Source organism: Mustela nigripes, chromosome 1 (genome assembly GCF_022355385.1).
Source record: "Mustela nigripes isolate SB6536 chromosome 1, MUSNIG.SB6536, whole genome shotgun sequence".
Classification (NCBI taxonomy): domain Eukaryota; kingdom Metazoa; phylum Chordata; class Mammalia; order Carnivora; family Mustelidae; genus Mustela; species Mustela nigripes.
Window position 1 is genome coordinate 258,751,767 of NC_081557.1, and position 16,654 is coordinate 258,768,420.

Sequence of the window (16,654 nt, forward strand, 5' to 3'; positions counted from 1 at the left end):
AAGACATGAACTTCTTTCTCCAAAGAAGACATACAAATGGCTAACAGACACATGAAAAAATGTTCTCCCTTTTTATTTCTAATTTAAAAAATAGAATTATTTTTTGTATTAAAAATAAGCTAAAGAAATGAAATAATGAAAATTTCAACAGATTCTGTTCAGTAGAAGCTAAAACAAAATTAAATAAAAATTTCTAGGCTGGCAATTAAATTATAAATCATAAAGTATAAACACAGTTATAAAAAATTAAAATGATAAATTGTATTTACATTGGATTTCAATCTCTGAAGTATTTGCTTAAAAGATTTCAGCTGATTCCTATAGCAGGTTTTATTGGTAGGTTAAGATAGCAAATATTATTTTCATTTTTCCCTAAGTATCTAAAATTCTAAAAAGTAGTCCAAGCTCTAGTTAATATTTTTTTATTTAATTTTTTAAAATGCGACTTAGTAAACATTCTTTTCAACATGAAAAATAAGTGAGAAAGCAAGAAATTGAATTGAGAGAACAGTTTAATATAAACAATATAGAATTTAGAACAGAAGACCTAACATAAATAAGCTTTTGATTTTGAGTAAGTCAAAACTATACTTTCAGGGATCATTTCTATAGTTTGATTTTGAGTAAGTCACTTCATTCCTCAAGATTATTTGTTTAAATATGACTTCGTGGGATGCCTGGGTGGCTCAGTTGGTTAAGCAGCTGCCTTCGGCTCAGGTCATGATCCCAGCGTCCTGGGATCGAGTCCCACATCCGGCTCCTTGCTCCGCAGGGAGCCTGCTTCTCCCTCTGACTCTTCCTTCCACTCTGTCTGCCTGTGCTCGCTCTCACTCACTCTCTCTCTGACAAATAAATAAATAAAGTCTTTAAAAAAAAAAATAAATTAAATAAATAAATAAATAAATATGACTTCGTTTCTTTGATATACATGTAACATTTAAAGATATCTTCCTCATTATTAGAGAAAAGAAGAATTTAGTATCTGTAGTTGAATGTGAGATGCTTAAAATCTATTCTAAATATTTCCATATATTATTTTTGTTTGTTATTATACACATTTAGCTAAAATATGTCATTTAATTCTCTTTTAAAGATTTTAATCTCTTTTAAGATTTTTGAATTGACAACTTCTACTTGCTTTTGGTAAGTGCTTTTATGCCTAGAATTTAAACAATAATCTAAAATAGAATTGGCTTTTTTTTTTTTTTAAGATTTTATTTACCTATTTGAGAGAGAGAAAGAGTGAGGGGCAGAGAGAGTGAGGGGTGAGGGGCAGAGAGAGAAGCAGGCTCCCTGCTGAGCAAGGAGCCCAATGCAGGACTCCATCCTAGGACTCCAAGATCATGACCCGAGCCAAAAGCAGACCCTTAACTGCCTGAGCCACCCAGGCACCCCTAAAGCAGAATTGTTATATGAAGAACGTGACCTTAATATTGTTAAGTAATATAGTTTCAATTTTAATTAAATGGTATTTAGGCTTATGAAATATTTTATACTTTGTGTACACCTTCTTGATTCATTAATGTAACTTATCTGTGTAACTTTTTCGTGCATGTTTTATGAATACTTTATAAAATATATTATTATAAATTAGCTAAGAAAATAAATTATAAGAAATTTTCTCTGTAGCTAATGATGCATTCAGCCAGAAGCATTAGTGGAAACTATCTAGGTGGAAACTATCACAAACTTAATGTTCACAGAGATGTGTATCCATGTCTTTGAATTGAGCCAAAAAGTGCAGACGCAGCATTTCTGTTTGTGAAAGATGTATAATACCAAGACAGTTTCCTAGACAAATCAAGCTGCTCTAAAATAAATTCTCTGTATCATTTTCTCTGGGGGAAAAAAATCATTTTTTATACCTTAGTTTTTCTTGGTTTCTTTTCTTTGATAATCTGCCCATTGCTTTAAAGCCAGGTGGAAATCCAAGGAAACAAATGCATATCAGTGTTGCTTTTATGTACTCACATTTAGTTTTTCTTATATGCTCCTTGCAGTATAGGCTATCTCCTATCTTAGAATTCTGACTCATTCAATTTACCTTCTTGTTCTTTTTATATGCTCTGCAATAGGACAAAGTAGGTTTCAAAGAAATTAGTAATAACAGTAATTTTTAAAGGATTTTACCATGTGCTGGTCACTATTTTGAGTCCTTTGCTTATATTAACTACTTTCATGCGCACAAGAAAATCTAAGGGGTAGTTAATATGATGAGCCAATTTGAGGTAAGGAAACTGAGGTGTTTGGAGGTTAAATAATTTGTTTGTGATCACCCTGCAAAAGCCAAAGCACCAAGTCTAATACAGATTTTTGGCCCTAAAGATCAAACCTTCCCCTGTTCAAATCAAACTGTACCCAAAGTCCAGATAGGGTATTATTGAAAGAGCACTTTTAAACTTTAAACTTTAGGTACCCTGTCACAAATTTGATTTGCTTTGTCATGTCATTTTATTCTTCCTAATGACCTAATGAATGAGAAGGAGGCAACTTCACAAAATAATCTTTTATGAGGAAGATACTAACAACTACTATAGATAAGAACTAAAAATAGTTGTATTTTATAAATAGCAATATTCCCTTTGTTATCATTATTTATATATTTATTCTACAGTTTTAAAAAGCTGATCATGTGCTCCATTATGTGAGAGACATGAGATAGAAATGATACCAAAGTTACCTTCATTAAGCTCTGTTCTAGACAAGGACACAGAAATGGCGATACAATATACTAAATGCTAAGTTAGAGGGATGAGAACATGGTGGTACAGAAAGGTCAAGTTATACATCTGAGTTAAGTCCAAAACTAAGTTCTTTCATATAATTAGACTAATCAAAGCAGTGGCAGGAGAAATAATGAGACAAAAAATACCAAATTGACAGAAAAATTTAAAAAATTATAAAAGAAACAGAGAAAAAAAAAGTAAAATAAATTCTGAAGAATTTAATAATTACAAAGTGATTTCTTAAAATATCAGCCCAAAGCCTTTCCACATAATAAAATTCCTTTAATAAAATCAAGATTTCAAGTAGATCAAAAGGGTTTAAAATATAAGAAGCAGTAATACTTTATGTCTAATAAACTATTTGGAAAATAAAAGTTAAATATGCCTTCAAATGGTAAATATTTACATTTTAATATAAAATAAATAAATAAAGATAAATAAAGATAAACACTACTTTTGTATGTTAGACTGAAGAGCCCATTAACTTTCATTCACTCATTTATTGTTCAACAAATAGTTACTAAAATCCTACTATGTGCTAGATATCATTTGAGGCACTAGAAAATAATTTACTAATAGTTAATTATTCTGCCAGATTAGAGTGGATGAGAGTTTGTTTGGTTCTATATACAAACACATATTATTGCTAGAGACCAGCCTAGTAGATAACATAGTACTATCTTTTTCCTTTTAGGTTTGACCAGAAAATCTACCTTCTACATTTTCTTATCTATAATGTTTCTTCATTCTACCAGCTTGGACAGGCCTGTTAATAAGCCAAAAACACTGAGCCAAAGGAAGACTGTGCAGAATATTTCCTGAGTCATTTACACTTTTCCTGTTAATTCATGTTGAATATACTGGGTCTGTATTGTGGTTTATTACAAACTGGGCTGATGATTATGTAAGATGTTTTCATCATTCTTTCTGAGTTGGAAAACCACCTTTCTTTCCCCCACAAAATAAAATTTCAATTGCATTCTTTGGTGTGTAATCATTATTTCCATGGTTCATACTGGCCCACGAGGCTACGAATGATAATATAAAGAGTCCTTTACCAACTGACTTTTTATGAGCTTGGCTATCCCTGACATAACTTTACACTTAGATTTTACTTCTCATAATGGATAAACTTGAACACTACTAATTATATTTCCCAACCCCAGCTGAGTTGGCAGACTATTCAGCCATCAACCTACCATCTTTCTGATTTATTCATGCTCATAATGTGCCACAGCCTCAATCCCGAAGTTTACCAGAGCCCTCAATCCTCCTCTTAGTTCACATTGTCCCACTGAAGAAAGGAGTCAGGCATTGAGAATATAAATCTTCCAAGGCCTCCTATTAATGGTATTTAGCAAATGAAGAAACACAAAGAGCAGATGAGTGGGTACATGCATGTCTTATAAGGGAAAACTCTAAGGGGATGAACACATCCAAAGAAGACAGAGGGAAGGGAAGTAAAGGGAAAGTAGAGCTGAGGTCAGAAAGGAGGGATAAATATGAAGGTTATTGAGCTTAGAAATTTGTATTATGCATTTGGTTGTTATGGGAAGGTCCTGGAGTGGTGGGGCTGTTCACAGGAGAGTGTCGTTGTAAGACGTGTGTCTTTGGTGAAAATATTTGAAAACTGAAGACTTTTTCTTTCACTTCATAGAATATTCCAGTCTTTTTTGCCCTTCCATTATCTTCCATTCTATTCAATCCCCCTTAGCTTCATTTCCTTTCTTGTTCAGGTTGAACACTAAAGGGTTTTTGTTTGTTTGTTTGTTTGTTTGTTTGTTTTCAGAAGGAAGTAACATATGACATATACTTTGAAAGGCTGGAACAGGAAGAAGCTGAGAGAAGTTTTCTTTGTTTTCATAGAACACTGCACCCCTTAACACTCTGATGGTATTCCATTCTCTCTATTCCCTATCAGAACTCCCTTTCTTACACAGCCCAGACTTTATCCTTGACTATTTCAGATATTATCGTCACACTGTATATAACTCTTCTGCCTCCCTGCACTGAATCCTGTCAGGAAAACCCCCAACCATGAACTCAATGTCCGCCGCCACTCCTTTCAAGCAGATGAATCTTAAAGTAAGTTAATTTTCTGAACTTTTTTTTGTCACCAAAGTGTGCTTATCAAACTTTGTCTTGTTGTCATTAGAGTTAGCTGCCTTCCTCAACACTCCTTATACCAAAAAAAAAAAAAACCTCTCTATTTTAAGATTAAAATCTTTAATCTTATTTCAAAATTAAATAGTCTTGAGTCTATCAAGCCCAAACACTATCCACCACTACTACAATACTTCAATAACTTGATAAATCTCAACATAACTTAATTGTCTCCTTCAAGTTTCAAATAAACTTTTTGTCAAAACTAATAGCTCTTTTGATGCTTTTAAAAAATTTTCTCTGTAATCTCTCCTTTTTAATAGATTGTGGTAAAAGTAATAATGATGATCATAATACATGAAACTAAGCAGTTATGTGCAGGGTAATTTATATACTTGCCTGAATTAACCTTATAATTATTACATTACTAATAACGATTAATACTATACCTTACAGGTGAGGAAATTATATTAGAAAATGAATAAGTTGCCCCCAGGTGCACGATTCTACTTGGACCTATTAATATTTCCTTTCTGGTAATTTTTATAATTCTTTCTTTAGCTATTTCTTCTAGATATTTCACATGGACGTCTTCTTTACACAAACATTGATATTTTCTAGGACTCTGACCTCAGCCATTTCTTTTTAACTATACATATTTTTCCTATATGATCTTATCCACTTTCATCATTTTAATTGCCACATACAATTAGCCAATTAAAATCAGCTCCTAATTTCTACAAAAATGTTAAAATATGCCAAAGAGAAATTTTAGCACTATAAACAATTTTAGGAGATTTGCTTGATTGCTTATTTTTTTTCCTCTCTTTGTTCATAATATGACTCATTCTAAAAGGATTTAAAACAGCTTGGAAAATAAGTAAAACAGAATTTTTAAAAAATAATATAGATATTTTGATAAGGGAAAAGCAAGATTAGAGGAAATGATATAAAGTCAGAGATGCAGTAAGATTCCCAAGTAAGGTGCCATAATGCCCTGTAGAGTTCTAAATATGGCTAAGAAATTTGACTCAAATTCCTGGGAGGCAAGAAACAAAAATAAATGCAAAAACAAGAGATAAGTAATATCAACGCATCTAGGACATGAAAGTATATCCATAGCTCCAGAAAACCCTAGGTATTGGGACCTGTGAAGATATTCTCCAGTGCTGTTTATTAGAAAAGAGAATGAGGCGCAGTTCGTTGTCCCATATATCTTTACAACTTAAAAACGATGATAAAACCTATTGGTTTCTTGCTTTTGTAGTCTCTCAACAAAAAAACAGACATATAATATCAAAGAATATTATAGCAAAGACCATCCAATATGTGGTCAAACCATGTTAAACAGGTAAACAGATGATCTAAAATTTAAAAATATATATATTTTGAGAAATGGATGGAGTATATAATTTCCTGGGCTACTCCCATGAATAGAATTTTGAAGCCTAGGTCTTGTTATGAATAAGACACTAAAGCATTCCTGGTCTCATCAAAAACTTGCAAATATTTCACGTTATTGGAATATATTTAGCATGTAAGTAATACATTGTCACTTCACAAAAAAATATATACTATAGAGGATAAAATGAATTATAGAAATTATTTTAAAAATCAGACATTATTTAATTAGAAATGATCCACGAAATACTTTAGCTGTATTTAACATCTGAATATTCATTTGACAATTATTATGAAACTGATATCATTATTAATAAAATACTTCTTGGCAGTTATATTTTTCACATTTTGAGATATTAATGTTAAAAAAGTGTCATATATATATTTTTAGTTAAGAGTGGAGATAATTTATGTTTGGGGAGAAGGGAGAAGACAGCCAACTAGAGATTGGCTGTACTTTCTTTGAAGAAAAATTTTTTTTTCTATATGAATATTATAAACATATATTTTTATCCCCAGGGGTACAGGTCTGTGAATCACCAGGTTTACACACTTCACAGCACTCACCAAAACACATACCCTCCCCAATGTCCATAATCCCACCCCCCTTCTCCCAAACCCCCTCCCCCCAGCAACCCTCAGTTTGTTTTGTGAGATTAAGAGTCACTTATGGTTTGTCTCCCTCCCAATCCCATCTTGTTTCATTTATTCTTCTTCTACCCACTTAAGCCTCCATGTTGCATCACCACTTCCTCATATCAGGGAGATCATATGATAGTTGTCTTTCTCTGCTTGACTTATTTCGCTAAGCATGATACGCTCTAGTTCCATCCATGTTGTTGCAAATGGCAAGATTTCATTTCTTTTGATGGCTGCATAGTATTCCATTGTGTATATATACCACATCTTCTTGATCCATTCATCTGTTGATGGACATCTAGGTTCTTTCCATAGTTTGGCTATTGTGGACATTGCTGCTATAAACATTCGGGTGCATGTGCCCCTTTGGATCACTACATTTGTATCTTTAGGGTAAATACCCAATAGTGTAATTGCTGGGTCATAGGGCAGTTCTATTTTCAACATTTTGAGGAACCTCCATGCTGTTTTCCAGAGTGGCTGCACCAGCTTGCATTCCCACCAACAGTGTAGGAGGGTTCCCCTTTCTCCGCATCCTCGCCAGCATCTGTCATTTCCTGACTTGTTGATTTTAGCCATTCTGACTGGTGTGAGGTGATATCGCATTGTGGTTTTGATTTGTATTTCCCTGATGCCGAGTGATATGGAGCACTTTTTCATGTGTCTGTTGGCCATCTGGATGTCTTCTTTGCAGAAATGTCTGTTCATGTCCTCTGCCCATTTCTTGATTGGATTATTTGTTCTTTGGGTGTTGAGTTTGCTAAGTTCTTTATAGATTCTGGACACTAGTCCTTTATCTGATATGTCGTTTGCAAATATCTTCTCCCATTCTGTCAGTTGTCTTTTGATTTTGTTAACTGTTTCCTTTGCTGTGCAAAAGCTTTTGATCTTGATGAAATCCCAATAGTTCATTTTTTCCCTTGCTTCCCTTGCCTTTTGCGTTGTTCCTAGGAAGATGTTGCTGCGGCTGAGGTCGAAGAGGTTGCTGCCTGTGTTCTCCTAAAGGATTTTGATGGATTCCTTTCACACATTGAGGTCCTTCATCCATTTTGAGTCTATTTTCGTGTGTGGTGTAAGGAAATGGTCCAATTTCATTTTTCTGCATGTGGCTGTCCAATTTTCCCAGCACCATTTATTGAAGAGGCTGTCTTTTTTCCATTGGACATTCTTTCCTGCTTTGTCGAAGATTAGTTGACCATAGAGTTGAGAGTCTATTTCTGGGCTCTCTATTCTGTTCCATTGATCTATGGGTCTGTTTTTGTGCCAGTACCATGCTGTCTTGATGATGACAGCTTTGTAATAGAGCTTGAAGTCCGGGATTGTGATGCCACCAACGTTGGCTTTCTTTTTCAATATCCCTTTAGCTATTCGAGGTCTTTTCTGGTTCCATATAAATTTTAGAATTATTTGTTCCATTTCTTTGAAAAAGATGGATGGTACTTTGATAGGAATTGCACTAAATGTGTAGATTGCTTTAGGTAGCATAGACATTTTTACAATATTTATTCTTCCAATCCAGGAGCATGGAACATTTTTCCACTTCTTTGTGTCTTCCTCAATTTCTTTCATGAGTACTTTATAGTTTTCTGAGTATAGATTCTGTGTCTCTTTGGTTAGGTTTATTCCTAGGTATCTTATGGTTTTGGGTGCAATTGTAAATGGGATGGACTCCTTAATTTCCCTTTCTTCTGTCTTGCTGTTGGTGTAGAGAAATGCAACTGATTTCTGTGCATTGATTTTATATCCTGACACTTTACTGAATTCCTGTATAAGTTCTAGCAGTTTTGGAGTTGAGTCTTTTGGGTTTTCCACATATAGTATCATATCATCTGCGAAGAGTGATAATTTGACTTCTTCTTTGCCGATTTGGATGCCTTTAATTTCCTTTTGTTGTCTGATTGCTGAGGCTAGGACCTCTAGTACTATGTTGAATAACAGTGGTGATAATGGACATCCATGCCGTGTTCCTGACCTTAGCGGAAAAGCTTTGAGTTTTTCTCCATTGAAAATGGTATTTGCGGTGGGTTTTTCATAGATGGCTTTGATGATATTGAGGTATGTGCCCTCTATCCCTACACTTTGAAGAGTTTTGATCAGGAAGGGATGCTGTACTTTGTCAAATGCTTTTTCAGCATCTATTGAGAGTATCATATGGTTCTTGTTCTTACTTTTATTGATGTGTTTTATCACATTGACTGATTTGCGGATGTTGAACCAACCTTGCAGCCCTGGAATAAATCCCACTTGGTCGTGGTGAATAATCTTTTTAATGTACTGTTGAATCCTATTGGCTAGTATTTTGTTGAGTATTTTCGCATCTGTGTTCATCAAGGATATTGGTCTATAGCTCTCTTTTTTGGTGGGATCCTTGTCTGGTTTTGGGATCAAGGTGATGCTGGCCTCATAAAATGAGTTTGGAAGTTTTCCTTCCATTTCTATTTTTTGGAACAGTTTTAGGAGAATAGGAATTAGTTCTTCTTTAAATGTTTGGTAGAATTCCCCCGGGAAGCCATCTGGCCCTGGGCTTTTGTTTGTTTGGAGATTTTTAATGACTGTTTCAATCTCCTTACTCGTTATGGGTCTGTTCAGGCTTTCTATTTCTTCCTGGTTCAGTTGTGGTAGTTTATATGTTTCTAGGAATGCATCCATTTCTTCCAGATTGTCAAATTTATTGCCGTAGAGATGCTCATAGTATGTTCTTATAATAGTTTGTATTTCTTTGGTGTTAGTTGTGATCTCTCCTCTTTCATTCATGATTTTATTTATTTGGGTCCTTTCTCTTTTCTTTTTGATAAGTCGGGCCAGGGGTTTATCAATTTTATTAATTCTTTCAAAGAACCAGCTCCTACTTTCGTTGATTTGTTCTATTGTTTTTTTGGTTTCTATTTCATTGATTTCTGCTCTGATCTTTATGATTTCTCTTCTCCTGCTAGGCTTAGGGTTTCTTTCTTGTTCTTTCTCCAGCTCCTTTAGGTGTAGGGTTAGATTGTGTACCTGAGACCTTTCTTGTTTCTTGAGAAAGGCTTGTACCGCTATATATTTTCCTCTCAGGACTGCCTTTGTTGTGTCCCACAGATTTTTGAACCATTGTATTTTCATTATCATTTGTTTCCATGATTTTTTTCAATTCTTCTTTAATTTCCCGGTTGACCCATTCATTCTTTAGAAGGATGCTGTTTAGTCTCCATGTATTTGGGTTCTTTTCAAACTTCCTTTTGTGGTTGAGTTCTAGCTTTAGAGCATTGTGGTCTGAAAATATGCAGGGAATGATCCCAATCTTTTGATACCGGTTGAGTCCTGATTTAGGACCGAGGATGTGATCTATTCTGGAGAATGTTCCATGTGCACTAGAGAAGAATGTGTATTCTGTTGCTTTGGGATGAAATGTTCTGAATATATCTGTGATGTCCATCTGGTCCAGTGTGTCGTTTAAGGCCTTTATTTCCTTGCTGATCTTTTGAAGAAAATTTAGCGTAATCAAGACACACACCTGAATATAGGGCTGACCCACCACTTTTCAGAGAGAGAGGGAAAAAATGGATGATTAAAAGCTTAAAGGTTTATGCCACAGCATACAGTGGCAGCAAGATTAGGACTGGAAATTTTTCCAAGTTGTTGATACTAATCTCCTAATTATTCTGTAAAAAGAAAATCCTAATACAGCACCCACAGAATGGCTACTTTTAAGGAATTTTATTTCATAGTAAGCACTCCATGACAAATTAATTGCAAAAATGTATCTCTAGGTAACTAAATGAGTTCAGTCCCTCTTAAAGAAGTTTAATTAGAAGCCAACTGATTGCTGAAGGACATTTCAGAATAGAGTAATTTTGTTTTAACATCATTCCTATTAGGTAACAATAGTAGTTAATAGCATAAGACCAAATTTCCTATTGAGGGTGCTTCTAATCAGACTAACCAAACCATGCATTCTTTTGTCTCTCTCTAGGAGAAGAGAAATAACTAAGATATATATTGTATCTTTTCTGAAACAACCACTTTATAAAATTAGTCTTCATAAGCTCACTCAAAATGAAGCTTCTACTGTGGGCCTGCATCTTTTATGTTGCTTTTGCAAAGGTGAGTGAGGAAATAGTTAATAGTTAAGTTATAGCAATAGTATAACCATCAAACAATCATAGATAGGAATTCATGTTATTGACATAAGTTAGTATAGCACTGATAACAACAAAGCAGAGAGATATGTTAATGGGCATGAGGTTTGTTGTGCCAAACTTTTCAAAAGATATTTTTAAAAGCAAAATAATAAAGTGTTATCTAAATGGCTAACCAGCAAGGAAAAGAGGTTAGTTCAAAAATGTAGTGGGCTAGCGGAGAACAAAGTTAGAGGCAGCCAGAACGCCATGTAGATTGTTTTAACAGAGTTTATATCTTCTAATTATAGAAAGCTGGGTTGGGCTTCCTCTGGCAGTGATGTTCCTTTGCTGAAAGTGTTTAGGTAGAGTCACAAGGAATACTTGGTTCAATGGACATAATGACTTTCAATGCAGCATAAGCAGATGCAACTCCAATGTAAGAGATAGCTGATGGAAATTTCTTAATTCTAGCCAATGAGTGTGCTAAATAGCCTCTTTTATAAAAGGAGAATTTTATGACACTTACCTCACAGAATGGTTTTGAGGTGTTTATCAGAGTATCTAGGACTCAAAGCTACTTTGTATTATTAATATTATTATTATATTATATATACTTGTATTATATAATATATAATATATATTTTTGTATTTATTATATATTATTACTTTGTATTATATATTATCATAATAATATTAATATTAATATAATATTAATACTATTGCAATTATTGTTATCATCCTGGGAAAATTTCAAGGTACGTTTTTATATCTCCTAAAATTACCTGAATTAAACTCTAATTCTTAAAATGGTAAATGATGAGTTTCTATACTATTTTTTATTCTTGTGCATAATCTGTGGTGACTTCATTGAAGCTTCATTGGAGAACAAGTGAATATATGATCCTTGTGCAAGTGTAAACAAGTGGCACTTATACGTGCACATGCACACATACACACACACAGAATACAAACAAAACTTGAGAGTGAAAGACAGCAGCAAAAACAAATATATGAATAACAGCCAGATAATCTTTCAGATTTACAGATCACAAACCCAAATCCTTCAGCAAAAGTAAAACTTTCTAAGACAACTAATGAGGTCAAAACTATGGTTGATCTCAGATGGAGCCCCCAAGAGTCAGCTCCCTGCTCACCGGGGAGTCTGCTTCACCTTCTCGCTCTGCTCCCTACCCTACCCTATACTCTCCCCACTCCAGCTTGTGCACATGGGCGTGCTCTCTCTCTCTCTTCCAAATAAATAATAAAATCTTTAAAAAAAAAAAGAAGAAAGAAACTATACTAATAAAACTGTACAAATTCTTCAGTAATATGGAAATCTGGGTACAGATGTTTTCAAATAACCATAGTGAATTAATTTTTCCTTTGTTTTAGAAGCGTTTCCACTTCCCTGATGAGGTAAGACTCTTTTCATTTACATATGAATGTATTTGTTTTTACCTTAAAGTGTATTTTAAAGTCTCTGATTCCTTTACACTGTAGCTTTGGGACTACTATTGCTGTTAAAATATTAGTGCTATTAATCTATTCTTATTTGAAGAAAAATGTTTATGGAATACAAATGTAGAAAGGTTTTGAAAATAACTGTTAAAATGAAAACAGTCTGAGATATTCTTTTTATTCTTTTGAATTTCTTATAAGAGTTAATATATTACTTAAGAGAAACTAGGGATCTATGGTCACAATACAAGTCACTGACATTTGTCTCTGTGAACATTCTGAAACCTTTATCACTTGTGCAACGTGCATCATAATTAAGGATGAAAATATGATGCAAAAGGAAACATTTTTAACTCAGCAATTCAGGAAACCAAACCAAATTGAACAGAAATGTTATATATAATATTAAATTCTTTTTTTCTTCCTTTTTTATTTGCGTATAATTGGCACACAACGTTATATTAGTTTCAGGTGTACAACATGGTGATTCACCTTCTCTTATGTTATGCTATGCTCACTACAGGTGTATCTATAATCTGTCACGATGAAGTGCTATTATGATATCATTGATTATATGCTCTACGTTGTGTCTTTTATTCCCATGATTTACTCATTCCATAAGTAGAAGTCTGTATCTCCCAATCCCATTCACACATTTTGCCTTCCTCCCCCTTCCCTCTGGCAATGATCAGTTTGTCCTCTGTGTTTAAAGCTTTGATTCTACTTTTTGTTAATTCATTGCTTTGGTTTTTATACAATGTTAAGTTTTAATGAGGAAGCTGGACTGACTGGGAGACACAATAACTAGGTCTGAACAAAGAAACCTTGTTTGTTCTTTACAATACTTAGGATCCCAATATAGAGCACGTGGGACAGACAGCACATAGTAGGCACTCATCTTATACATTTTAAAAATAAATCCTTGAATATCCACCAAGAAAAGGCTTAAAAATATCCCAAATCCACTGAGGAACAATCTGCATTTATTGAGAATTTATTTTGTAAAGCCTTGTTTAGTCACGGGGTAATAAACACGAATGATGCTCTAGCGTAAATATCTGGTATACATAAGCCAATTAAGCACTGTATGTGGAAGTTTACAAATAAACATGAATGAGAAATTTAATGATAGTGTAGAAACACTGGTACTAATAGAATATTGATATTGGCCATTGCATAACCATTTTGTAAGAATGTATTTAGAAAGCAGAAGAGTCCACATAATCATAGGAAAACAACTATCACTTAAGAAAGAAAATTCCAAGTTGCTTGGACAGTTTTGTCAGTTATAGTCACTCTAAATGTAGGTAGAGATCTAAAGAATGGCATTTTTCAGTGGCATGAAATTTAACACAAACATTATTTTCTTTGTTGTTTTAGAAAATTTTCTCATCTGATGAAAAGGTAAAATATGTTCTTATTTATTTATATTTTAAGATACTAAAATGTGGTCTGTATTATTTTCTTTTTTAAATAGCATTTTCAAAAAATAGTATTTTCTGGAGCACATGGGTGGCTTAGTGAGTTAATCTTCTGCCTTTGGCTCAGGTCATGATCTCAGGGTCCTGGGATCAAACCCCACATCTGGCTCTCTGCTCAGCAGGGAGCCTGCTTCCCCCTCTCTCTCTGCCTGCTTGTGATCTCTCAGTCAAAAAAAAAAAAAAAGTCTTTAAAAAAATGGTATTTTCTATCTAATAATGTTAAATAATTCAGTATTACTTTTTTTTTCCTTGAAAAGGTAAGTAATTTAGAAATGCATTCTTTGCTTGGTTATGAGGGGTCATTAAAAATGCATGTATAAATATAAGCATATGTGTATTTATGTATCCTATAATTTTCCTATTCATAGTGGTATCTTATCCAGTTTCACTGCTTGCACTTTAGATTAAATGTTTTAAACTGGAATTTAAAGTTACATATCACAGAAAAGTACTGTTGATAAAGAAGGCAATATTTTCTGACAAATATGAAAACTGGATATATGTTCATAAATGGTGTCTGCCATTGACAAATTAGCTTATAATATATGTAAAGAAAATGTCAACTGGCCAGCCTTAACATAAATACATAAGAAATATTAAACATAGCCTATAATATTTTTAAAATATTTATGTTACAAACATTTAAGATTCTTTAAATTATAAGGGAGCTATGCACTGAATCAAAGAATCTAGGATCTTGATACATAAACTAATATATACCAAAACTGCATGAAAAATTTATGATAGGAAATAAAATTTTGTGGATGTGAGACCAAAAAATGTCTTAATTTTCTGTAAATTCCTACATAATTTTGTGACCTTGGACCTCCCCGCCAGTCTCACATACATGTAACAGACAAATCTGGGGCAACTGAAGTTTGTAGAGGTCCTTCTACAGAAAGAAACCATTTGAAATTTAATAGTGAATGCATGAGCAACATTTTTGATCTCTCATTTAAAACACAAACAGGGGGCGCCTGGGTGGCTCAGTGGGTTAAGCTCTGCCTTCGGCTCAGGTCATGATCTCAGGGTCCTGGGATCGAGTCCCGCATCGGGCTCTCTGCTCAGCAGGGAGCCTGCTTCCCCCTCTCTCTCTGCCTACCTCTCTACTTACTTGTGATCTCTCTCTGTCAAATAAATAAATAAAATCTTTTTTAAGAAAAATAAAATACAAACAGCACAGGGAAAATTAAATGTGAAAAGCCAGGGATAGATATTGCAAAATGCTTGCCACATTAAGTCCAAGTAACATCCATCACCACACAATTACAATTTTTTTTCTTCTGATGTCAGCTTTTAAGATCTACTGTGTTAAGAACATTCAGATATACAATATGGTATGAACTATACTCAATTATATCTCAATTTTTTTTTTTTTTTTTGAAAAGCCAGCAATCACTCCTCCACATCCAGTCTGGTTTCCTTCTTAATAACAGTTAGAGATGCTTGACCTTGATGAGCAGACTAGAATGTTATAGGATGGGAGAGGAGATCAAAAGGGTGCATAAAAGGGGTATATCTAAGTGAATGCTTTAGTGGGGTCCTTAAGACATCTGCGGGCACTAAGAGCAGTGGGTTGGGCAGAGGGTACAGAGAAGGAAGCCTGGAAATACCAAGTCTGTACTGGGCACACACTTTCCTTCTATTTTCTCCTAGACTAAGCTGGTATATCGTTCAGTTTATAAGATTCTGATTTGCCTTAACACAAAATATTTCTCCCAAAATTGAAATTTAATCAATATTCTCAAGAAATTAGTAGTTTCTATCACAAAAATTATGGAAATATATTAGCCTTAAGAAAGAGACTCAATTGAAATTCTCATCAAAAAATCTTCACTCCCTGTAGAGCATCATGGTCATAACTTGGGTAATATAGAGATAACATAGGTATAAACAATCAACTTTAACCGACTTCTTTGCTTCTCCTTTAGGATTACAGCGGCAATCATTACCCTCTTAACCCATCTCTGAATATTCCTTATCCCACATCAGCCAATAATTTTGCTCCTCCTTTTCATCCTTCAGGGAATGAAATCCCCAATTACCGTGGGAATCCTGACCCTAATTCAGGGGGAACCCCATTACCCTGGATTCTCAGTTCTCCCGGAGCTCTCCTCTACCACAGGTCTAGTCTTCCTGTAACTACTTGGCTGTCCTCCTCCTCTCCTCCTACTCCTCCTCAGAAATCTCCCTTCTTTGCCCTTCCCTCAAGTTCGCTTGGAGGACCTTTTTTCCCAGACAGTGCTCCCATGCCTAAGCCTGCTGAACCTTACATAGCCACACCTCTTGTAGCTGTACCTACTACACCTCCCAACCCAAAGCTTATTGCCGTTGAGCCTGGGCCCTTAGAGCCTGATGACGCCGAGCCTGTGGCTTCAGAACACCAGCCTGCTACTTCCCTGGATTAGGTGGGTTGCCTAAACCTTATTCCCTTAATGCACGGAATTTGTAGGAGAGAAAAGAAACTGAATCTCCCCATAAGCAAACAAGTATCACTTAAACATTTTGAACAGCTTTATGAAGATTCAGTTGGCATACAGCAAACTACAGGTACTGAAAAGGTTTGCCATGGTAAGTTTTAACAGATCTATATACCAATGAGGGGGGAAACCCCACTCTCCTCTTTTCCTATCCCTAATCCATTTTCGGTCCTTACAGATTGGCTCGCATTTTCTAGAATTGCATGGAAACAAAATAATACTGTAAATACTCCTCCGTGTCTGCCTTCTTTCACTTAGCATAATTATTT

General features: G+C 34.5%; 1 protein-coding gene across 1 annotated transcript; it reads left to right on the forward strand.

Annotated features, from left to right (window-relative positions):
• The first annotated feature begins 10,901 nt into the window (after positions 1–10,901).
• On the forward strand, positions 10,902–16,313 carry PRR27 (proline rich 27). Its single transcript, XM_059377478.1, has 2 exons — positions 10,902–10,949; positions 15,837–16,313. The coding sequence occupies exons 1-2, from the start codon at positions 10,902–10,904 to the stop codon at positions 16,311–16,313; spliced, it is 525 nt and encodes a 174-aa protein (XP_059233461.1).
• Positions 16,314–16,654: the final 341 nt, after the last annotated feature.